Raw genomic sequence first — 25,715 nt, forward strand, 5'->3', positions numbered from 1 at the left:
GCCTTAGCCGGTTGAGCTATAGGCGCCGAGCCACATAACAGTTTTAATTGGCTTGCGTTTCTCTCATCACAATAGCATCTACATAGTTTTATAAACTGTAGCCTGTAATTGACAGTGCTTTGTGCATGTCCAGATGCCAGATTCTGAGAATCTGGGATGAGATCTGGTTTTTAAAGAGAAAAGCCTAGACAACCAGGACAAATCTTTCAAGCAGTGACAACCAGGAAGATGTGACAGCCCATATCCACTACACCTCACTTTGCAAAACCATTTAAAAAACTCATCTGTGGAACATATGATCACTCAGATGGTTCTGTTTGTTACAACTGAGGGTTGGCAATTGTGCCGAAAGGGCAAAAACATCGTCTCTCCTCCCTCTGTGTGTATATATATATATTTTTTTAAATGAAACCACCTAAAATGGAAAAATACTGAGAAGTAATACAACAAAGATATGAGCCATCAAACCAGAACAATATTAAAGACAATTATTTTGTTATTGAAGTTTCCTTCTTTGGCAGTAACACATGCGGTCCCTATTTTCATGATAGCAGAAAATAGCTAACAATACACAATAGAAATGATAATTTTTAACCCAAGCTCTTGCAGAGCTCCCCATGCTATGATAATGTAGAAATGAATAGAAAAGGTGGCAATTTAGAATGATAACTGTGATTACTTTTCGTCTTCTGAAAAGGAAGCTCTTGGAGCTCTGCTGGGGGATAATTGGAATCTGGTGGCTTAAATGCACTAGGCCAGGCCAGTGGCATTTATATCATGGAAAAGGTTATTGGTGGCAGCTTGGGATTTCTGCACTGCAGTTTAGGAGTCTCTTGATCATATTTTACGCCTTGAATCTGTGAAGAAATTGAGCTCAACACCTAATGACCAGTAATGCATTTTGCTAGGCGCCATAATGGATCTGTGCCGAGTAGATTGAAAACATCCTACTGCCTTCCCATCTTCCCGCTGGTGACAGAGTAAGGGATTTTGAAAAAGGCAACAAGGCTAAACCATCTTTCCCACTAGTCTCCTTACAGATGGAATTAACATTATTAATTATTAATAATGATAACAACAGTTGGCATCTATTGAACTCCCATTGTTTCCTGGACTCTAAGCTAAGTGCTATAAGGACATTATCTCTTCTAATCCAACAACCCCCTGTAAGATGGGAGGATCACATGAGCCCAGAAGTTTGAGACCAGCCTGGGTAAGACCACAGTAAGACCCTGTCTCTACAAAACATTTTTCTTTAGTTAGTGGGGCTTGGTAGCACGCACCTGTGGTCCCAGCTATTTGGGAGGCTGAGGCAGTAGGATCACCTGAACCCAGGAGTTTAAGGTTGCTGTGAGCTAGGCTGACACCATAGCACTCTAGCCTGGGCAACAGAATGAGACTTTTGTCTCAAAAAAAAAAATTATATATTTATATATATATACACACAACATACACAATTACCCAAAGTGAGGGAATAATAAGTTTAATAATCTTAAATTAGTAAAGACACTTATCCAATTTATACGGTTATAAATGGCAAAAATGGATTAGAACCTAGAGCTTAGAGCTGCCTAACTTAAAAGCCCACACTCTTTTCATCCCCTGGCCAAAGTCAGTTCTAGAGATGTCCTCCAGGTTCTGATGAGAACTCAAATATCCAGAACTTTGGAGTATAATCTTCCCATATGGAGGCTTACCCAGTTTAAGGACGTTTTGTCCTATGATGTCATTGCCAGAGTAAGGGAGATATCTCCATTAGGGTAAAGTTGGGAATTTTTTTTTTCTTTTTTTAGAAACAGAGTCTCACTTTATTGCCCTCAGTAGCGTGCCGTGGTGTCACAGCTCACAGCAACCTCCAACTCCTGGGCTTAGGTGATTCTCTTGCCTCAGCCTCCCAAATAGCTGGGCCTCCAGGCACCTGCCACAATACCCGGCTATTTTTGTTGTTGTTGTTGTTGTTGTTGCAGTTTGAACCCACCACCCTCGGTATATGGGGCTGGCACCCTACTCACTGAGCCACAGGCACCGCCCAAGTTGGGAATTTTAATAGTCTTTTTTTTCCACCTCCCCCCCTAAAAACAAATGTACACCCTCCCTACACACAACCTTTATTAAATAATGAACTACCCAGACATCAGGTATGCATCTGCCACAATTTTTGGGCATTGCCATGTCAGTTTGCATCTACCACAATACTTGGGTTTCTTGAATGTCACATTTCTTGTGCTTCTCCAAATCAAGTTTGTTATTTGTTCTGAGCTCCTACTTATCTGGGTGGATGGGATACATTCAGTGCCCTTATTTTGGGGCTCTGTCTGCATCTGGTTGTGCAGAAGACATTGGTGGTTGATGAAGTTAGAACACTGGGAAAGAATCTACACTAGACCTTGTCCATGGTGCACTGTCCAATGGGGTCAGATTTGGTATGGGGCTCTTTACCTTTGGACTATCCTGAGATATGCCCCCTAAAAACCAGCCGAGGACCCAACATCTGGCAAATGAACACTTTCTAAACCTAGAAAAATCATTACAGTGAGTAAAACTCACAGCTTATTCAAGATGGCTACATGGGAAAGGAGAGAAGGAAGGTAGAAAAGAAAGTATGGAGAATACTGATCTCAGCCCACAAACTCCAGTGTATATGAAGTGTAACTGTGTTTTTCTGTATTCTTCTCCACATGCCAGAAGCTCAGTCTCATTTTAGGCTCTTCCTCCCTATTTTCTGGGGATCTACGTGATATGGGGTGAGGAGAAGGCTGCAGTATCTGAAGTCCCAGTTTGTCCTCAGCTAACCACTCTGGCTGGCATCCCTAAGAAGCCCTTGTCCCCATGTGGTCTCTGGTCAGCAGTCCAGGCAGAACACAGCTGTATCCTGGTCCTCCGGCTACAAACCCTCTGCTTAACTCTCCTGCCCTTCCTCTGTGCTTGGGTGGGCTTGAGCCCCTGGTCTCTCTCTGTCTCTTGCTCTCTCATTCTCTGGCTTGAGTTCTCTCTCTCTCTCTCTCTCTCTCACACACACACACGCCCCATTCTATCAGCTTCTGCACCACTACAGGAACTGTTAAAGGCACTTCTGGTCAGCCCTCCATACCCCCATGCACTCCACAGGGGGCATGGGAATTCTGTGCTGTGGCTAACTTCTGACTCTTGGGCTTTCCTAGAGGTGGGCACAGGTCTCTGGTCTTTCAGATCCCCACATTTTGATGGAATGTGTGTCCTGTCACCCTAGGGTGAGGCAGGACACAGGGCCCCATTTCCAGAGTTGTCAGCATCTCTTTTTGCCCCTTCTAACCCTCTGTCCTTCCAATCCAGAGCAGAGTGGTCTAAATATACCTCACATCTTCCATATCTGTTGTTTATAACACCAGACTTAGACTTTGAGTGTTTTAGAACTTGGGTTTAGGTTTTTGATATTCAAAACTAGGTTCAATTCAATTGATTTGGCTTTTGAGCCACCACCAAGAACTGGCTCTTGCACCACCTTCAGGCTGCTGTGCCTCCTTATGGGGGGGTGGGGGGGAGGAAGGTGGGATGCCCTAGTTGCTTGGGGCAGGGAAAGGGATCTAGATTCAAAGAACTGTGGAGGAACAAAAAATATTAGTTGCTACGATTGCTGATTGAGCATCTCAAATCTGAAAATCCAAAGTCTGAAATGCTCCAAAATCCAAAACTTTTTGAGCACCAACATGATGCTCAAGGGAAGTTTCATTCATTGGAAGGAACATTTTGGATTTTGGATTTTGGGATTTGGGATGTTCAACCACTCTTCCACATATTCCAAAATTAAAAAAAAAATCCAAAACTCTTTTGGTCTCAAGCATGTTAGATAAGGATACTCATCCTGTTCTATTAAGAGGATATTATCCTCTCTCAGAAGGAAGGGAATATCAGATATCAAGTACCTTCTGTGTACCAAATATTACATTGATATATAAAATTAGTCTTTAAAACAGCCTTTGAAATCAGGGCATGATAATTCTGCCTTCTTACCTGATAAGAAAGCAGCACAGAGAAGTTAGGTAATTTGTTCAAGGTCCAGCAGCTGGTAAGGATCAAAGCCAAGACTCAAACCCAGATTTGTCTGGCTCTAACACCATGTCCTCTGTACCACACGATCATGAACTCAGATTTGTGAGACAATGTCCTTGATTGACTTGTGCAATTTTGGACAGGTCAGTTTACCTCTCTGGGCTTCGGCCTTCCCCTCTGTTAAGATAAGGGGTGTGGTCTGTCTCTGTTCTTTCCAGCTTGGACTTTCTGTGATTCTCTTGGAAGCCTCAGATAATGCTGTGGTCAACAGTACCTGGTTAATTGACAGATAAGATAAGCACTGGAGGTAGACATAATTACCAAGCCCCATGTTTTCAACTAAATAAGAACTATCTTTCTAGAATGTTCTACCTCTTTCACCGAGGTACAAAGTTATTTGTAGCTGGATGTGAATAGGGTGGACATTCCTCTGCCTGGCTTAGTGTACTCAGGGTCAACAGGATGCTGTGGAAGGGGCTCAGAACAGAGGAACCCAGCGTCGCCACCAGGTAGGGAAAGATTAGAGCATTCACTGTGCCCTGGGGCCAACTTGCTGGCACTGGACAAGAGCTTCTAATGTGAGTGACTTGGTTTTGGCTTGTTGGTCGCCTTTTCCCCACCAAGGCAAAGCCTGAGACCCCTAAGCCGTCCATTCAACCACAGCCTATCACCCTCATGGTGCTGCCCTTGGGGTTTATTGTCACCAGATCCCTCCTCCTGCGTGGACACAAATGCACAAGGAGAGGCCAGCAGACAGTAGGTCTTCTGGGCTCACCCTCCACTGGGATGGCTAAAGAGCATGGCCCTCACCTCCTACCAGGGCCAGTCAGGACTGGAAGTTTGGATAGACCATGGCCACCTTCCTTCCACATGACACCCAAACTTCTTAGCCCAAAGAGTGCCCTAGTCTTGTCACTTCCAATCTCCTCCAACCTCAGATACCTGAGACCTTTATACAAAGGCTGCCTCCAGTTCTGAGTCTCTGATCTCTTTCCTGGCCAGAGGGCAGGGACCCCAAAAGATGGTGTCCTTGGATACCAGGCTGGGCACCTCCCAGCTACCATCATGGAACTGGGCATGTGAAACCTGGCAACAGTTTTGAGCAGTAGCTCACAGAAGGGTTCCCATTACTGAGCAGCCAGCAGAGAGCTGGATTCTAAATACTTGAGAAAGGGAACCAGAACACAGAGATAAGAGGACTTAGAACCATGAGGAACCTGCAGGGGGTGGGGGAGTGGGAGAAGATGTGGTGTAGGGGGGCAGTGCCTGTGGCTCAAGGAGTAGGGCGCTGACCCCATATACCAGAGGTGGCGGGTTCAAACCCAGCCCCAGCAAAAAAAAAAAAGAAGAAGAAGATGTGGTATAGGAGGATTTTCTCAGCCAGTGAGCACGTGGCATGGTTGCCTCTTTTTTTGTTGTTGTTTTTTTTTTTGAGACGGGGTCATGCTCTGTCAGCAGGGCTAGAGAGTACAGTGGTATCATCACAGCTCACTGCAATCCCAAACTCCTGGACTCAACGCATCCTCCTGCCTCAGCCTCCTGAGGAGCTGGTACTACAGACACCTGCTGCCATGCCTGCCTATGGCTTTTTATTTTATTCTCTCTCTCTCTCTTTTTTTTTTTTTTTTTGTAGAGATGAGGTCTCACTATTGCCTAAGTCTTGATATTGCCTAGGCTGGTCTCAAACTTCTAGGCTCAAACAATCCTCCCACCTCAGTCTCCCAAAGTATTAGAATTACAGCTTCGAGCCACCGTACATAGCCATTCCTCTGTTTTCTTGTGACCCCTGTAGCTGCCCGAAGGCCCTGAGGATGCAGCCCAAAGGGAACTGTCTGATCTTCTGTGCAAGTCTTGCTTTGAACCTGTTAAAATCTTCCAAAGAAGGGAATTCCCTTGGTGCTTTTCAGAAGTTCAGGCTTTTAATCAGTTCCTTTAGTGAACTGCTATAGGACAGACAGGCATAGAAAGCCTTTTCTTGGCTAGGAAACTGTGTTGACTACACAATAAGCCTTCCAAAAACCAGAGATAAAAATAGATCGTCTGTCTCTTCTGCTGAATAGTGTGAGAGGCCAGAAGAGAGAAGTGGGGCTGTAAACCTCTTTCATTATCTTGGGGAGGGAGTGTCTTACTTGTTGGTTTATTGATAACCATGGAGCGCAAAGCTGGAAGGACATCCAGGACAAGGACTTCCAAACTGCAAAACCTCAGGGTTTGGGGAGGTCCCGGGAAGGTCATCATATAGATTAAGTGAAGGGCCAAATTCACCAGGGCTTCTCCTCCCCAATTTTGGCCAGAGAAGTTCTGCTTTAATCCGTCTATGTATTAGGGTCTGTCAAAGTAATCCCACAGCTAAAGAAATGAGTGAGGCTAGTGCCTTATTTCACAAGGAGAACAAAACAAATGAATGAAAAACAGGATTCAGAGAGACCGAATGATATGTCCATAGAAGTGAACGCCTGAATCAAGATGAGAGCCTGGTTCACACAATATTTTCCCGGAAAACAGTTCCTTAACACTGCCAAGTGCAAGACATTTTGCTCTAGCGAAGAAGTACCATATGGGACAGACATGGTTACTGAACTCCAAGGAACTTAGGCTCTAATGGAGCTGAAAATTTGGTTCCCTGAATACTCCATGGTTTACTCATGTTCAAACAATGGAAATGCTGCACAGCCCCGTAGCTTTCCATATTGATTCAGTCAGTCCATCCAGACCTGGGCAGGTGTTCTAGAAAGTTAGTACTGCTGACACACTTCTGGGTTGACAATTACAATTATTTCCTCCAGCACTTTGGTTTCCATGTCTTCTGGGTGCTACTGAGAAGTCACGTCAGTCTAATTGCCTTCTGCTTGTAGGTGAAATTCATTTTGTCTCTGGCTGCTTTTAAGATCTCTTGGTCTTTGGTATTCTACCATTTCACGGCAGTGGATGGAGGTGTGTGTTGTATTTTATCTATCCTGCTTGGGATTCACTGTAACTTCCCCTGAAAGTATTAGTTTGCTTATTTTTTTTATTTTTTTATTTATTTATTTTTTTTCTTATTGAATGGTAACTATGTACATTAATGCACTTCTGGGGTACAGTGTGGGGTTTTCACATGCAATCTGAAATACTTCCATCAAACTGCTCAACTCAGCCTTCATGTCATTTCTCAGTTATTGCTTTAAAACGTTCACATTCTACTCTTAGAAAGATTCACCTGTACCCCTATAAGGTAAACCTCAGAAGTAATCCCTCCAAACCCCCTCCCAGTTTGCTTATTTTATCAGTTCTGGAACATTTATAGCCATTGCTTCTGTATATAGTGCCTCTTTTCCATTTTCTAACGTCTCTGTATTAGGATTTTAATTATCTGCGTGTTAGACCTGCTCGTTCCATCCTCCATGTTTTGTATTTCTCTTTTCTGTTTTCCATCTCCTTGTCTCTTTGTGCTTAGTAATTTCCTCAATTCTGTTTTCTAGTTTATTAATTCTCTCTTCAGCCATGATTAGTCTGTTACTTAATTACCAGACATTTAGTGTTTTACTTTAACAATCATTTCTCACCTCCACCAGTTCTGTTTGTTCTTTTTTCAAATCTTCCCTTCCCTGATTGCCAAGCAAGGCCACCTTTCACATTTGCTTACGACTCCTTACTGCCATCTGGTTTCAGCTCGGGGCTTAGTTTTAGTTTGCTGAGGCTTTGCAGGGAGGAGGGGGTATGGGGAGTAGACTTTGGAGATTTCCCTTGCACCTTGCAATTTTCACAATGTGATAAGAAGTATATTCTCTCCAGGATCTCTTCGTCTTTGAGTGAGTTGGCCGGTATGAGTATGTAGTCAGCCATAATGCTGCAGGGACAAGACTCCATTTAGTTTTTAAAATCCTGTTTATGGATTCCCTGTGCTGCTGCTTTTGATCCTGACGCCTTCGGGTTTAAAGTCCTGTCATCTTGTTCCTCAAGAGATCTGACAGGCATCAAATGAGAAAGAAACAGATGAGAAGCACAAGTTAAGCTTTGTCTTCCAGAGAGCATTTCTAGACTGTCTCTTGCTAAAGGAGGCTATGGCCTGGCTCTTTTTAATCCTGTCCATCTCTGTCCATTTTTCTTTTATCTCTTCATATGATGATAAAAGTCTTTACGTTTGGGACAGTTCTAGTCCTTTATCTTTGAATGGCACTTTACAGATTGCAAGATACATGTACACTGACTTACCTGATCTTCTCAGCAGCCCTCTGAGCAAGGAATGATTATCTCCATTTCCGAAGAGGATGCTGAGGTCCAGAAAAGTCACTGTGCCTTATGAACCTAAAGTCTAGTCATCAGGACCTTCACACGTACCTCCTGGCTCCAAACCCATTGCTTTCCCCCACTACACCTGCTTTCCAGGGGAGAGAAATTAAAACACACTCAATGGTTCATCCCTTCACCCATCTAATATTTACTGACCATCTGTTATGTGCCAGGCACTGTTCCAGGTGTGAGGGTATAGCTGTCAGCAAAATCCTTGCCCTTATTACAATCTAGTTGGTGGCAGATAACAAATAAACAAACAATAATATAATGCTAGGGAATGATTATTGCTATGATGAATAATAGTATCAGGACAGGTAAAACAGGGTTCTGGGGGGCATGTAGGGCCGAATGGATGAAATGAAGGAAGGGGTCCTGGGAAGAACCAGGAGGAAGGCATCCCAAGTGACAGAAGGCCTGAGGCAGAGGACCTAGTGTGTTCTAAGGATAGCTGAAGGGCTCTATGACCAACTGTACAGACCCTGCAAAGGGGATAGTGGTGGGAGATGAGCTGGAAGAGGCAGCTAGAAATAGCTTAAGGAAGATCTAAGGAGAGAGTCTAAGGAAGGGAGATGGGTCTGGGCCCACTGGCCCTTGGAAGTGTGTGTTTGTGAACGCACAGTGTGAACTGATGCACACTGGATTTTAATAGATCGCCCTCTATTCCCTGGTTTTTTTCACAGGCTTACAGATTTTCTCAGCTTCCCGAGATGGTCATGGGCTCACCCCCTCCACCTGTACCTCCCCGCACTGGCCCTGTGGCTGTGGCTTCTCTCAGGCGGTAACACATTCCTTTCTTTGCTTTGTTTAGACTATTTGGAAAAGATTTGGTCCTGTGTACACTGACCTGATAACAGTACAGCGAATTCCCTCCATCTATTGCCCATTGAGGTGTATCACCCAGACAGGAAACCAAGAGTCTGGGGGTCCCCGGATGGCATGAAGAAAGTAGGGACATCAGAGGGTTGGCCTTCGTGTCTCTTTAAATAGAAAGTTCTTGAGAATTCACAGAGAAGTTCAAGGTCAACTGTCTCACACCTTGAAAGCCCCATACCCTATCCTTGAACATCTAAAAATTATTCCAGCTCAGGCCTCACAGTAGCGGCTATAAGCCCCCCACCACGTTTGCACACCCAGAAGTCCCTCTGCTATTTAAGGGTGGTATCTGAGAAGCCAGGAAAGGGCATGCCTGGGCACCTGCACCAATTTTGACATCCAAGAGGGAGAAGCTGAAAACACAGTAACTCAGATGTCTTCTTGTGAACACACACACATGTTTAACATTCCTTTTGCTTTATAACAATACAATGATCCCATGTTTCAATAACAATAGACTAGAAATATAACTCCATGAGCACTGGGACAGGTAGGGAACTATGCCCTGGGACATGTAGGGACCACGGTCCTGCCCCAGAGTATTAGTCACACTCCATCTATGGACCACAGGTTTGGACATTGTGAAAACAAGGAGGAAAAATATGAAGAGACACTGACTTCATTGCCAGTGGTTTCAAATATGGAGTTATGTAGACATCACCCTTGATGCCAGCTGGACCCAGGTGGCATAGAAACCAGAAGGCTGGGGCCAAAGTCCCCGACCTGCCAGGCACCTGTTGTGTGGCCCCAGCGAGTTGCCACATCTCTCCAGCCCCTATTTCTTTATCTATGACATGAGCACAATGGCCTGATGATGTGAAAAGCTCTCGGATTCCTCAGAAGGGGTCTCAGAAAAGTGTATGGAGCAGAGGTCAGAAATTTTCCAAAAGGGTAGCAGTTGCCAGGAGCAGCACGTGGGAAGCCAGGACTGTGGGAACAAGGTAGAGAGAGAGGAGGGAGGAGAAAGGAAGGAGAACCCCCCCAGCCCTGAGCACCTACCTGTCGTACAGTCAAATCATCATCACGGCCTCCACATTTAACCCTCCCTGGGGAGCAGCAGGGGCTCCTCCGTGACCCCTGAGCGTACTGGATTGGAGGGGCTTCCATCAGCCATTTGTGCTGGGTGGGCTGAAAGCCAGCATCGACTTCTTATTTCTTCTCTCCACCACCAGTCTCCTCCTGTGCCCTTTCATACCATCTGCCATCCTTGCCACCTATCAGGGGGTCACTGCCCTTCACATAAACTAGAGGATTAGCCAGGCAGGAACCTGCGAGGCAAGGTCAGCCGTCCTTTTCCTTTTACAGGCAAGGAAACGGGCTTGGAGGAGGAAGGCGGCTAGAACCCAGCCCTCTGTGTCCCATCCTCTCCCTTGCTGGGGCTCCCTTTTGCTCCTGTTGTGACAGCTCCTCTGCTCAGAGTGTGGCCCTGTGGGCTGGCAGCCTGCCATTTGCTACAGCTGCCTTTGCCTCCCTCTCATTTTAATTTTAGGGGAGCCTGAGGTCCCTCTGCAAAACTGCCTCAGGCAAAGGGTGTTGCCCTGGAGAGAAAGCAGCCTGTGGTGGCAGCACCCTTAGACTGGGGAGGTGCCTCATCTGCGGAGCCAGGCTGCCTCTTCTTAGCGCTTTTCTGAGCACTAAGTGGAAATAGGATGTGTTAAATGGGCCTGATTCTCTGATTGCCCATGGGACCACAAACAAAAATAAGTTATCTTAGTCATAATGTCCACTGCTCCCTGGAGCAGCCTAAGCTTCCCTGTCTGGGGTTTGTGCTTCCTGCTGAGGGTTGCAGGGAGTGTGCTGCGCCCGCACCAGCCATCAGGTTGGTTTTAGTGTCAGTGAGACGGGAGCCTCTGAACTCCCCAGATGGAGCTTCTCATTGGCTGCAGATGATGTCATCTCCTCCCAGGTGGACCATCCCCAGCTAATTCCCAGCCTAATTGCTTTGCTTCTTTTATATGGAAATTAAATGTTCAACCACCCAGAGGCTGGAGAGCCACCCCTAGGGGAGAACTGACCTTGATCATCTGACAATGATTCCAGCTCAGACCAGCACGGTGGCTGATACCAGTCTGAGCACCTCCTGCAGTGTTGGCATCCTGCAAGAGGCCTTTGGTTACTTTGGGGCATATCCAGTCCTGAGGACCCTATCCTCGTGGGACTTGGAGGCAGCTGCCCACTCCCACAGGTGATGGGCATGTTCCTCGGGCCCTGCCCTGCCACTAAACACAGCCCCTCTGCCCTGCCCAGGTCCACCTCAGACATCGGCAGCAAGACCAGGATGGCCGAGTCCTCGGGGCCTGAGCCGGCCCAGCTGCATGACAGCACCTCCTTCGCGCAGGTGTCCAGAGGCCCCGTGTCTGTGACGCAGCTGGATCAGTCGGCTTTAAATTACTCAGGTGGGCAAGAGATGAAAGGTTTGGACGAAAGCTGCTGTCCTCTCGTCCACCCAGGCGCCCCAGGCCCTCTCTCCTTCCACCTGTCACGCTCAGAAATCAAAGTCATTACATTTCTTTAGTAGCCCACTGAAGAACTAATGGTTTTATTTCTGGAAAAGATTAAAATCAGGCAAAATTACCAAGTTATGCAAAAGCCAAGGAGTATGTTAACATGTTGCCAGATTTGAGTTTGGTTTTTTGTTTTATCTTCCAAGCATTCCAGATACAGTTATCCACCCTCCTCTCCTTCACTTTCTACCAAAAGGTAAGCAGAGTCGTCAAGTCACAAGTTTTAGTCTTTTGCGTCGTGTGTATGTAACAGTCTATATTCATATTCTATGCATTTTGAATTTACAGTAAGTAATATCGTGCTATACATTTCTTTTTGCACTTTGTTTTCTCAATTTAACATACATTTTCAAGATTTCTCCAGGTTGTTACACACACACTGAGGAGATCTAGGTCATTCATTTAAACTGCCATATGGTATTCTGTTACGCGATGAGCCACAGTTCATCCATTGCCCCGCTAATGGACGTAATGATTGTTTCCATTTTTTTGCTATTATGAACAATGCTGAAATGAACATTGAGGTTTGTACATGACCTAGTTTGTTTTTTAGTTTTTCGAACTGTGCCTTTTAGGCTAAAACTGTAAGCACCCTCTTGCCAACACTTAAGCATCCATAGTGTCCAGAAATTCCACCAGTGAAGTTCATTCTTCTTGGTTCCTTTTCTTGGCTTTAAAAAAATGCACATCCTCCTGGGAAAAAAACACCTGGACATTTCTCCTTGTTGGCAGATCAGAGATGTTTGAATGGGACAGGTGTGGGAATTGGTGAGTCCTCAGCAGGGGGCACTGAGCTAACACTTCCCTAGAAAGCAGAGCCTGCAATGAAGCCCTCCTGTACTGACCAGCTGGTGAGCAAGGCTGGGCTGCACGTAGAGGTCTGCTGCTCCCCACTGCCTTCTAGGACTTTGTCCTCTCATCTCCTATGCAAGGCCAAGGCCAGAGTCCTCTGTTTCCCCAGCTTTCCCCAGCTTGAGCAGATGCAGGCCCAGTAGATAAGGTGCTGTCTGGGCCCACCACTCCCTCTTTGAAGGATGGGAAGATGGGAAGAGTCCAGAGCACTAGGAGCCCATGCTGCCTTTGGTGAAATTCAAAATTGGTTTCCCACCCCTGAGCAAGTGCAGACCCAAACCCTGGCAAAGAGAAGGCAGGCTAGACTTAAGTCCCACTTGGCTTCTAGGCCAGGTGGCCTTGAGCAGTGCACCACCTACCCAGCTGAACACAGTGGCCTTAGAAGAGTTCCACAAAGATCAGAATACCAGGTTCATTCTGCTGCATCCCTCCCTCCTCTCTGTTGCTATGTCACCTGGGTCTTAGACCCCATCATAAGGTTTAAACCATATGACAGTTTAAATGAATGAACTAGATCTGGACAGTATGTGGGTAGCAACCTGGAGAAATATTGAAAACAGTGTTAAATTGAGAAAATAAAGTACAAAAGGAAATGATAGATACCACTAATATACATATACTTAAAATACATAAAACATTAATATGGACTGTTTTATATATGTACATGTGAAGCAAAAGATTAAAACCTACAACTTGAGGACTGTGATTACCTTTTGGGAGAAGAGGAATGAGAGAGGGTGGATATGGTGGCGCCTGTAGCTGAATGAGTAGGGCACCAGCCACATATACCCAGGCTGGAGGTTTCGAACCTGGCCCAGGCCAGCTAAACAACAATGACAACTGGAACAAAAAATAGCCAGGCATTGTGGCACCTGTAGTCCCAGCTACTTGGGAGGCTGAGGCAAGAGAATCACTTAAGCCCAAGAGTTTGAGGTTGCTATGAGCTGTGACACCAGGGCACTCTACCAAGGGTGACATAGTGAGACTCTGTCTCGGAAAAAAAAGAGAGAGAGAAAGAGAGGGTGAATAGCTGTATCTGCAATGCTTTAAAAATAAAACTAAAAACCAAACTGAAGCCTGGCAAAATGACAACATACATTCCCTTCGATGGAGCTACATCCCCCAGCAAAAGTGATAGCCCAGAGCAAGCACCCCTCAATTCACACTTGATTTACCCTCAACTCAGACTTGATTTAATGAGACTTCACACCAGCAGACAGCCCAGGAACCTGTGAAACTGGCTTTATTTGGCTCTTGCCTGGCAGGATCCCAGAGACCAGACCCCTCACCTGCCCGCTTCATCTCCTCCAGGTAACACAGTGCCAGCAGTGTTCGCCATCCCAGCTGCCAACAGACCTGGCTTCACTGGCTACTTCATCCCGACACCTCCCTCGTCCTATAGGAGCCAGGCCTGGATGTCCTACGCAGGAGAGAATGAGCTCCCAAGCCAGTGGGCTGATTCGGTGAGACCCTTCCTGATTCCCTCCTGAAAACTTCATCTGCTTGACACACATCAGGGAGACAAGGGGATGAAAAGTTGAAACTGAGTGTTTTGTTAGGCCAACCGCACTCCCACTAACCAGGTGGCTAATGTCTGCCATTTTAAAGGAGATGGTGTGGTGAGGCAGGATGTCCTTGGACGGGAGAACTTGACATCTGCCTTCCAGGCCAGGTTCTAACTCTTCCTAGCAGGGCAATCTTAATCAAGTAAATTTTTATAATAAAAGTATCATTTTTGAGTATTTCCTATGTACCAGACACTGTGTTAGATGTTTTATCTATATTATTTAATCTTAACAGTCTCATTGGGTGGGCATTATTATTCCCATGATTAATCCGATTTTGCGGTTGAGGAAACTCAGGCCTAGTTAGGTGATGTGACTTTTCTAAGACTACACAGCTAGTAAGGAGGTACTGAGGCCAGAATTCAAACCTGCACCTGTCTGATTCCAAAGCTTTCATGAAATTTGTTTCTTTTAGCTGTAAAAATTAGATGTAATGTCAGAAAATGAAGCATTAGAAACCCAAGACTGAATTAACTTGCATATAGATTCTAGAACTTCCTGCCTAACTTCTGGCCAAGGACTGTGGTTCCCTGGTTTCTTCCATCATTACAAGTAGGAGTATATGACCTGGCCTAGCCTGTACCAGCCTGGATATTCACAGCCAAACCTGCCTTCTCATGCACCTGTCAAGGGCTGCTGTGTGAAAAAAGCCCAGCAAACAAGAAAAATCCCTGATAATAACCCCTGAAGTGGGTTGCGTAGTCCCTGAGTGACGCCATCTTTCATGAATGAGAAAGGCAGGCTTCCCTCCAGGCTAAACCTGGGTTCATTTTAGGGATTGGTTTCAGCATTTGGAGTAAATCCTACACTTAAGAAACACATTAACACCAAGGTCTGGGTCATCTTTTCTCTCTGTGTAAACCCCTGGGTCCATAATCTCTGCCCCATAGCAACAACTCAACACTGGTGTTAGTGTCTGTTCTCACCCCACACTTAAAATGACAGCACCAGGGATAAGGCTGTCCTACATATATTAATTTTCTTAATGACCAAAGCTTACCCCTTCAATTTCCAAAACATTTAAAAATATATGCCATTTTTCATAAAAATCTTTCTGAACTTAATGATATATCCCCCCCTCCTTCTCTAAAAGTGGACATATTTTGGAGAACATTTAGAAGATGAAAACAATTATAATAAAAAATAAAACAGGATACGACATAATTTCATGAGTGATTCAGCATCATTATGAGCTCTGATGGCCTTGTAGGATTGTTGCCCCATCTCATCAAATATCTCCAAACTACTATGATTGGTAGAGTTGTTATCTTGGCTCAATATAGTTTTTTTTTTTTAAGAGAGGCAGAGTCTCACTTTGTCGCCCTCAGTACAGTGCTGTGGCATCACAGCTCACAGCAACCTCCAGCTCTTGGGCTTAGGTGATTCTCTTGCCTCAGCGTCCTGAGTAGCTGGGACTACAGGCACCCACCACAACGCCTGGCTATTTTTGTTGTAGTTTGGCCAGGGCCGGGTTTGAACCCACCACCCTCGGTATATGGGGCTGGCGCCCTACTCACTGAGCCACAGGCGCCACCCTCAATATAGTTTTTCTTTGTCTGATCTTACTCCCAGCTGGCACTTTATATTGCTGTCAACATACCTACTTCCAGTAATATACTAACCCTTAAACGTGTTTTTGCTAACGTGCTACTATCTGCAAATGAGGCCTGCCTTAGCTTATTAGAATTGTTTATAAAGTTGGAGTAAATAAACTGTAAGGGAGGAACTAGAGGGATTTCCTCCTGTTAAGTCTGTGGATCTTTTTTTTTTTTTTTGAGACGGAGCCTCAAGCTATCCCCCCTGGGTAGAGTGCCATGGCATCACGCTCACAGCAACCTCCAACTCCTGGGCTCAAGCGAGTCTCCTGCCTCAGCCTCCCAAGTAGCTGGGACTACAGGCGTCGGCCACAACGCCTGGCCATTTTTTTTTTTTTTGGTTGCAGCCATCATTGTTGTTTGGCGGGCCCGGGCTGGGGATTCGAACCCGCCACCTTAGGTGTATGTGGCTGGCGCCTTAGCCACCTGAGCTACAGGCGCTGAGCCAAGTCTGTGGATCTTAATATAGGACTTTATGGGATCTCTTTCGGATTGGGAACCTTTTTTTCCCTTGTTTTCATCATTCCCTGCTAGTCTAAACAGCTGATGTCACTGAATATGATCTGATCAGTTCTTCAGAACTTATCTGATTCTATAATTCTACTTTCAGTCTAAAAATTATGGATACTTTTCAGAAAGTAGGAACTGTTTAACTAGACAGTAAGTCTGTGGCTCTGACAGCTCGCCCAATGCATATTCTGTGGGAGTTAGCAGAAGTATTTTCTGAAACCTTGACCCTCACCCTCAAGAGCTAATTTAGCCAGATTGATAGCTACAACCAGGCCTTTGGGTTCATATTGCCTTAAAGAGTAAGGAAAAAGAACACAGCTAATGGAAACCTAACTGGATGGCTCGATAATTCTGAGCTTATACTTTTCAGTGTGAAGGAGAATCAGTTTCCTATTAGTTGCTTTTAATTAAGAGGAAGATGATTGCTGAAGCTTAAATGGGTCTTTCCTGGATCCTAATTACTGCTGGCAGTTAAGTAGGGAGGTGTGGAGTAAGTGAGTAAGGTGATTTACAGCATAGCAAACTAGGTGCAGGAAACTCAGAGGGATTGGCTGTCAGCTTGAGAAAGATTCCCCTTGAAGGCAGTGAGAATCCACACCTTCCACAGCAATGTGAGAAGGAAAAGGCCTCCACTATCATTTGGATGTCTGACCTCCCTGATCCCAAAACTAGCTCAGATAAAGTCACCTGGACCTGGCATAACCAATAGATTTCATCCTTGATGCCAGGTGGAGAAAGATCAGGAAGGGGCTTCTGTGTTCAGCAGGGAAGTGATGTGCTGTGATCAATTGGTAATGTCTGCCTTGGGCATGGGCTATGGAAGGAGTGGTATTTGCCAGCCCTGAATTTTACCTGGCAAAACATTAACATTATTAACATTATGGGATCTAAAAGTCTTTTGTGGACCACCATGGAATAGCATCGTATATATGCCACTGTTGCTGTGGTAGTGTCGATCTTAAATTCCAAGTCATTAACTTTTACTTATTCCTAGGATTTTCCATATCTTTAAGCATAGAACTATGTGTCTTCTGCTTTTTTTATTTATTTTTTTTTTTTCAGATAGAGCCTCAAGCTGTCGCCCTGGGTAGAGCGCTGTGGCATCACAGCTCACAGCAACCTCCAGCTCCTGGGCTCAAATGATTCTCCTGCCTCCACCTCCCAAGTAGCTGGGACTACAGGCGCCTGTCACAACGCCCACCTATTTTTTGGTTGTAGCATCATTGTTGTTTGGCAGGCCTGGGATGGATTTGAACCCGCCAACTCAGGTGTATGTGACTGGCACCTTAGCCACTTGGGCCACAGGTGCCGAGACAGAGAAAATGTTTTCAGGAAACTGAGAGCCTATGCTGTATGATAGACCCTGTAGTGCAGTGATTAATTCCCAGCCCTTGGTGCTAAACAGACCTGTGCAAAGCGTGTCTCAGTGGCTTGTCACCTTATACTGTAATAGTTTTTGCTTCAGTTTCCTCATCTGTAAGATAAGGATAATGGTTCTACATTGCTGCTTTGGGAATTAAATGAAATAATGTATGGAAAGCCCTGAGCATAGGGCTCAGTAAGTGTCAGCAATTTTTTTTTTTTTTTGAGACAGAGCCTCAAGCTATCCCCCTGGGTAGAGTGCTATGGCATCACGCTCACAGCAACCTCCAACTCCTGGGCTCAAGCGAGTCTCCTGCCTCAGCCTCCCAAGTAGCTGGGACTACAAGCGCCCGCCACAACGCCTGGCCATTTTTTGGTTGCAGCCATCATTGTTGTTTGGTGGGCCCGGGCTGGGGATTCGAACCCGCCACCTTAGGTGTATGTGGCTGGAGCCTTAGCCTCTTGAGCCACAGGCGCCAAGCCAGTGTCAGCGATTATTAGTAAATAAAACCCCCCAAGTTCCTTCAAGATCTAAATGGCACCTGTTATTTTGCTGAACTGTGCTTTATATGAATAAGATAGCCAGATAAATTCAGATATAGACTCAGATATATGTTTCTAATGTGTTCAGCAAGGTTTACATTTAAAATACCTATTTAATTCATCCAAACAGCTTATTATTCAATGAGCCCAAATTATCAGTTTTCTAACCAGACTCAATCTGGGTTTTGCATTCGTACAGTCACATGTGGCTTCTGTTTTCTTCTAAGTCCCTTTCTTTGTCCTCAGCCCACTCTCACTTCCAGTATCAAGTGTGTCCTGTGACTTGAGCTCCTTCCTAACACGGGGCTGTTCTCTTCTCTCCCCACATCCTCTGCAGGTGCCCCTCCCGGGGTACATCGAAGCTTACCCTCGGTCACGTTATCAGCAGAGCTCGCCCTCCAGGCTTCCTCGCCAGTACAGCCAGCCAACCGGCATGCACCCCAGCTTAGAGCAGGCCCCGGTGCCCTCCACAGCGGCCTCACAGCAGAGCCTGGCAGAAAATGACCCATCAGACACTCCCCTGACCAACATCTCCACCGCGGCCCTCGTGAAAGCCATCCGGGAGGAGGTGGCCAAGCTGGCCAAGAAACAGACAGACATGTTTGAGTTCCAGGTCTAATGCCTTAGCCCCGTGGGACTCTGGACTTCCAAATTGGAGGAAACAGCCTTTGGGGTTCTCACACCTAACGTGTTGGGACTTCAGACATAGATCATGAGTGAGCCTTTCTCACCTCAGTTTCTGAAAAGGTGGACGATGGGGCTTCTGGGAAATGAAGGAAATTCTTGAATGAACGACTGGATTCTTGGCTTATTCAACTGTGTGTCAAGAAGTCCTTGCTTGGGACCTCATGATTGATATTCAGTTATGTTGAATGTTTGAACTGGGTGTATTTCCCAGTAGAGCCTTCCTTGGTCACAAGAGATACTAGCTAATCTACAGATTCCTGTCCAATGCCATATTTTAATAAATCACTGGAAGGGGGAGAATATAGCTCTTATCTTCGGTGACCCTGCATGTTAACGGTTTCTGTGTTAAAGGCAACACAGGAATGTGGATTAAGCGCCAGACTTTTACTCTCTCCCACTCAGCCATGACTGTGATGGTTCAAATCATCTCTAGTCTGTAAGGAGACACTGACTCCAGCCAAGAAACCTGAGTCCCCTTTTTTCAAAGTCAAATGAAATTGGATGAAAGTCAGTACCAATGGCTGCGCCTATAAATAGTCCTGACTCTTTCCCCCATTAATTAAAAAGAAGCTCAAGAAGGAGAGAAGAAGAGAGGGAACGGTGGATTTGTGTCGACAGGCTTTTTGAAAGGTGTTGTCATGTTGGAAATAGAGCGCCCCACAAGTTAGGATCTGACTGAAAGAGAATCGGTGCTAAGAGCTTTTAGGATCCTACAAAAGAAAAATAGTTATTTGTGGAGGTTTTTCATCAGCTCGCATTGAAGGTGGCCTGAGAATGGAGCTTCTCTCTCTCTTTGGGGGGATAATAGATACATTGCCTTTTACAAGAAAATCTCTGTCTCTTCAACAATAATGTCCAGCAGGTGCTGCCAAGCACTACAAAAGAAAATGGTAATTGATTCCTGTTAGAAATGGGAGCGGTAGATCCACAGTCTTCCCAGGCTGCAGCCTCTGTTTATAGAAGCTTCTGAATGTAGAAAATCTGTTGAATTATGTTTAAATGTAAATAAACTTTTAAAAGGCATATAGGGAGTTAGCCAGTTCCCTATAGTGCATGGACACAGGAGGACAGATGCTAAAGTGGCAGGGCTGCTACCTTGTGACCACAGTGTTGCAGGTCACCCTCGCCGACATGGAGAGTCGCCTGCAGAGCTCTGGGTAAAAGGACGTTGCCTCGTAGCACTGAGGCATCAGCTGCTGCCCACCCAGAAACGTGAGCAAGACAGCTGCTGACTTTGGGTGGCAGAGGGAGATGGGACACTTTGGTTTCCTTACCAACTTGGGAGCCTTATAGTGTTGGGGGCTGACTTGTTGGAGAACGAGGTCATGTCCTGCTTTCACCCATGATCCATTTAGCTTCTGCTGTATCCATTCCCTTCTGAGCCCATCTTTCCATTGTCCTCATGAGTTTCTTTGGTCTTTACTGAAAGAAGAAGGTGGAAACTTAAAAGTTGAGAGAAGACAAGAAATGGAACTGATTAGAATGGGAGATTCAGACTGTTAAAGCACAGACTTTTCAAAGAAGCCGTTTTTATTTCCCAATGGCAAATTGCCCTTTTCGGAATGTTCAGAGATGATGTGTCATGGAATCCCCAGACAGGTCTCCTGTTCGGATGATAATAGGTAGTGTCCTTTTAGTATGCTGGTTGATCTTTCATAGTGTTAGTTTTTTGTTACTTAAAAAGAAATCAGCTATAAATAAAATGTATTTTTGTAATTCCCTTGTATATATATGGTATATTTCTACCAATGGCCAGTTGTTGTAGTCCAGACCTAAATCAGCTTGCAAAACACTGTGGACAGTGCAAGATTTTATTGACAGATTAACATAATGCCTAAGTCTATCCAAATAGGCATTCAATGCACTTGAATGAACAAAGAGCCAAAGAAACTCAGCCTTTTCATGCAAATGGTATGAGTCTGATAAAGTCAGCTACATTGTCCCGCTTTACCGATAATATTAATATCTCATCAGTGCAATGATATCAACCCAGTACTTTGTCTACTTGGTAAATGCCTGGAAATACTGTATGTGAAAATGGAGTGTCAAGATCTTAGTGTAATTGAAATATATATACATGTTTCAAAAGACAGTGTCTGAGCTTTGGGTGTTCTGATGATTTAGCATGAGTCTACAGTTTGCAGAGATCTGGCCCCCAGTTTGCCAAGCAGAAGGAGCCACCAATCACTGTGGTCTTTGCAGAACCCCATGACATAGTCAGCTGAGACCACTAAAAATACACCGTGCTGAATCAGATACTCTCTTAAACTAGACACCATAGGTTCAAAAAAAGTAGAGGAGAATGAAACCTTAAGCTGAAAAGAAATCAGTCTGTTCATGTTTTCTCACTAATGGGGAGACAGCCCCCATTGTTGGGTTTTCTGTGACTGAGGTGTGGTCCCTTCTCTGAGCAGTCTCCTAACCTCATGGAGGTGACAGATACCTGGATGCTGACCCTGAGAAATAGCAGATGGCCAAATAATGCCTCATGGAAGTGAAAATTGGGTTCCCTGAGAGCCCTGAGGAGGCATCAATGGACTCTGTGTTCCTCTGAACCCTCCAGACAGTCACAGAAGTCACCAAGGACCTTGGTTGACCTGGGAGAAGGAGGAAGGGGAAATCCAGAGAAACGGAACAAGTGACTGGCCCAACAATTCAAGCCCAACCTGCTGACTCTTGATCCAACTTGCTTTCCATCCCATCACGTGGCTTGCAGGCTTGGTCAGTGTCACATTTCTGTGTCTGGAAGTTTAAAAAATACATAAGGGTCATATGAGTGAGTCCATAATGTTCTTGCCAAGAAAATAGATGATTATGTAAGGACCTTCAGATACAGTGTACAGAGGACAATGCCTTTTGTAGCATAATAAACACTTTCAGCACTGGTTTTGATATGGGTTTTCTGCATTTATGCAAAAAGAAATGCACTAATGCACTGTGGCTTTTTTTAGAGAGTACCATCAAGGAAATGGTGTCCTAAGTTCAAGACTGTGGGGAAGAATTCCTCTCTCAGCACCGAGGATCCAAACGGACAGGGAGGCACTGTTTGTCATGGTGAGGTAGCATATCCTGCGCTCTGCAGCCAGGGCTGGGGTGAAGGGTCCAGCGTGCAGGAACATGAAGTCTACTGTGTGGCCTGGTACCCACGAGGTGAGGCCTGTGTCATAACAAGATGGAGCAGGGTGTCTCCTCTTTTGGGGTGGCTTATGTAAGAATCAATTCTCTGGTCCTGGAAGAAGTTTTTATCATGCGTTGGTTAATTTAACAACTCAGTAGATGGGCAGGTAATTTCTGAGTAATCTTGGTAGAAGAAAGGAAGTTGTTAGATCTGTGATTTAAAAAAAAAAAAAAAAAACCTTCTGAGAGAGCATGTAGAAAGGAGGAGGTAAGGAATTTAAACGCCTGACTAAAAGAAATGCTTTTCTCACAGGGAAAAATTAGAGAAATGGATGAAAAAGATTGAAAGATGGACTGCATATTAATGAGCTCTCTTTTTTCTGCATAGCACGCAGGCACTCAACATTCAACGACTAATATAACAAGTATTGTTTTAAAAGTTGGAGGACAGGCTTTGGACTTAATCCTAAATTCCCCCTACCACACACCAGAAGATGATTTGCACTGTCTTTACAAAATACGGCCAAATACTCTTAAAGAAAGATAGTCACTCAGCTGGGAGTCGTGACTGACTGGAGTCTTAAGTGTTGGAAATTAAATTCTGTCATTTAGCCCAACGTGAAGATATTCCAGTCAAGGAGCTTTTGCAAGGACTAGAGACACCCTCAAGCATGCCGGAGCGCAGGGCACAGAGTGCTGAAAGAAGGAAGGACTATTTCATGGACACCAAGTATGGCTCCTGTCCAGGAGGGAGTGGAGGGGACAGCCCTTGCTCTTGCTCCCTGCCGTGGTCTCTTCCCTCACGGGCTTTCATTGATGTTTCTCTCTGCATATCTGCTTTCTCTTGCTTCCCCTGTCCAATTGGCTTTCTCATTAGTATATGTGTAGTAAAAATCCGCCGGGACCCTGTGCACCCCATCTTTGCTCTTCTCTAGCCTCCACTCTGAGATTAGCATCTCTGTGCCCCCTAAGCTAATTTTAGGGGATTGGATTGGCCCAGTCCCTCTGCCTATGGATGAGCCACCTGAGATCAGCTGCTTACCCAGTCAGCTGTGCCCAAGGAGGCAGGGTCAAGTAATATAAGCATGGCCCCCTGATCTGACCCTTTCAGTGTGGGCTTGTGTTGGGGGTCAGCACCTAGAGAAGTGGGCAGGACCTTTAAAAGGAACCTATTACAGACTGGAATTGATCAGTACTCCTGGGATGCCCCCCTGGCAGCCAGTACCAGGAGAGTAATGGTTCTCTAGATACTGCCGCAGAGAGGAAAGGAGTGTCCTTCACTGAAGCATCAGGAGATACACATGACCTTGAAACCCCACCAAACTGGGCGGAACTGCCCCAACCACTTCCCACCCAACCGGTTATTGATATAGCTGCTGGGTCTCAGAGTGATTTCAGACCAAGGCCCAGTTAGCACAATGTCTTGCTCAGCAGATAATAAATACTTGTAAATTGAATTGCATGATCTTAGCTCAGGTGCTATTAATGTGGCTCACGGCCACACGCTTGCATGGATGAGAAAACCGATGGGCCTCTCAATAGAGTCTTTGAAACAAAATTGGTTTCAAGTGAAACTGATATTATTGTGTCTCTGACCTTCTGAATATAATAAGTTAGTGTCCTGAGAAGTGAAAGGTCTCTTGATTTCTTAGGTGAACCGTTACAGAATCCTAGCCTATTGTAAATGCTAAAAATGTAGTGTGTTCCTGAAAAGGACTATTTGGGAAATAGACTTGTGCCCGAAACAAATTCTCAAGATATTAAGTTGCTTTGATTCTGCAGATTTCAAAAATCAGGAAATCTGTGATAAGGCATAATCTGTCTCCATAGATCAAACCCACACTTCAGCGAGAGCCATTATGTAATGAAATCTAAAAATTGATTATTTTCAATCTTTGACCTTGGTCAGACTTTTGCAAATTACAAAGGGAGGCCATCGGTGTATCTTACATAAATTAACTGCGGCTTCACCTTATTTCTCCTCATCTCTTCCTCATGCCTAAACTCACTCCTTATCGCATACACCGAACTAAGTAGAGAAAAGGTTTGTATTAAACAGAATCAGAGAGGTTTATCAATGGACTGGCAACTCTGAAAAAGGTGTAAAAATTCTAGACCTTGAGTGACTCACTTTAGTCTCCGGTTCCTCCTCTGCCAAATGGGTACAACAACAGCTGGACTTCCTACCTCCCCTGGTGGTTGTGAGGAGCACGGAACATAATGTATCTGAAAAGTCTGTGGGAAGGAATTCTTACTAAATTACGAGTTTTGTAACTCAGTTCTAACCAGCAACGTATCTTAGCTCCTCCTAACCACCGAATTAATTTGCATTATATCCTGTTCCATGACACAACTTCTTGTCAAGGAAAAATAAATTCCTAAATTTGGAATTCCCACAAAAGCCAGCCTCCGCTGGACTTGGCCGTTGTTGTTGTTGTTGCCTGTGACTTGGAGGACGTGTAAGTACTTGTACGTGTGCTGTAATTCTGGGTGAGAAACCCAGGCCAGTGATTCTTTAAAACCACCTTAGACACGTTGGGCAGAGTACTGAGCAGAAGCTTGGAATGTAGCTGTTATTTTAATGCTTTGCTTTCTAATTAACTTTGTACATCCTTAGCCTCTGCCGGGAACAGAGTGTTCATATGCTGTTAGAATTTTTTATTGTAAAATAAAATGACAAAAGGCTTTCATACCCCAAAACCTGCCTGCTTCTCATTCTGCCTCTTCCAGACAGTGTGATGGAATTCCCTCCGCTACTGAGCCCCCAAGGACTGGGGTTGCTAAAGAACCCTTGCAGTCCTGGCAGGCCCAGTGTGGTCTCAGAGCCACCCTCGTTTGCAGCATGGGCTTATGGGCCACAGAGAGCTCACTCCTGACCATCCACAGGTCCCAGAGAAGCAATTGCAGTCTCCCTGTGACTTGGCAACTGAAGAAAGATGAATTCCTGGGGTTGATGGGGTCCCAGGGCAGAAGAAGCCACTGTCCACTCAGGTACCTTTCTCAGAGCATAAAGATGTCCCATTAAGGTCAGTAGCTCCCAAGGAGTCCAGGGAAGACAATGGTATGGGACACAGCTCCAAGACCACCTCCCGTTCCCCCTGCCACTCACCTGTGCTAGTCCCAGCAACCCTGAATAGACTTTAACACAATGGGAAACAATTGCTTTGAGTTTTGCTATGCCTCTTAGAGGTACAGTTATGACCAATACTGGTTTGCCTCATTTGGGTACTTTATTTTAACACCATTTCAGTGTTAATGTTGGTACTTGCACAAACCCACATTTGGGGGAGGGTTTGACTCATTGGAATTCAAATAAAGTCTTGTTCTCAGCCTGTCCTCTCTGACCAGCCTTCACTCAACATACAAAAGAGTTTGCTTTTCCTCTGGTGCCTGCTTCATCACTCAACTCCTCAGTGCTGGTGCCTGAGGCCTTCAGGAGACCTGCAGGACCTGTGGAAGCTACATTCTTTGAGGCAATATCCCCAGGAAGCCAACACAACCTAATGAAAACCCAGGCTACCACTCAAACAGCTTGCCACTGGAACATTTGGATTTGGGGCATTGGGACTGCCAGTTAGCTGGATGTTATGCTCAATTTCTTAATGCTTTATCCTCCTCTACTAGGAGCCGGCTGGTTACATGCTCCTGGGGACGTCATACTCTAGGTCAAGTTTTGGCAGCTGCAAGACTGGGAACACAAAGGACTCCCCACCTGGCCTGAGTTGCTTCAGGTATTAATTTTCAGCATCTTTGGAGATTAAAACTTTACTTCTCTTTAAGTCTATAAAACTGTTAAGTCCTAA

The 25,715-nt window shown here is 45.2% G+C and overlaps 1 protein-coding gene across 1 annotated transcript in view; it reads left to right on the plus strand.

The window, feature by feature from the left end:
- KIAA1549L (KIAA1549 like) overlaps positions 1 to 20,510 on the plus strand; it is a 280,933-nt gene extending 260,423 nt beyond the window's left edge. Inside the window, exons 18-21 of the mRNA XM_023510070.1 lie at positions 8,985 to 9,082; positions 11,425 to 11,573; positions 13,845 to 13,996; positions 18,446 to 20,510. Of these exons, the coding sequence (XP_023365838.1) occupies positions 8,985 to 9,082; positions 11,425 to 11,573; positions 13,845 to 13,996; positions 18,446 to 18,727 (681 nt within the window). The 3' untranslated portion in view covers positions 18,728 to 20,510. The remainder of the gene's footprint in view (positions 1 to 8,984; positions 9,083 to 11,424; positions 11,574 to 13,844; positions 13,997 to 18,445) is intronic.
- The last annotated feature ends 5,205 nt before the right edge of the window (positions 20,511 to 25,715 follow it).

The sequence above is a fragment of the Otolemur garnettii genome, unplaced genomic scaffold (assembly GCF_000181295.1).
Source record: "Otolemur garnettii isolate 467f Iridium unplaced genomic scaffold, OtoGar3 scaffold00001, whole genome shotgun sequence".
Lineage (NCBI taxonomy): Eukaryota > Metazoa > Chordata > Mammalia > Primates > Galagidae > Otolemur > Otolemur garnettii.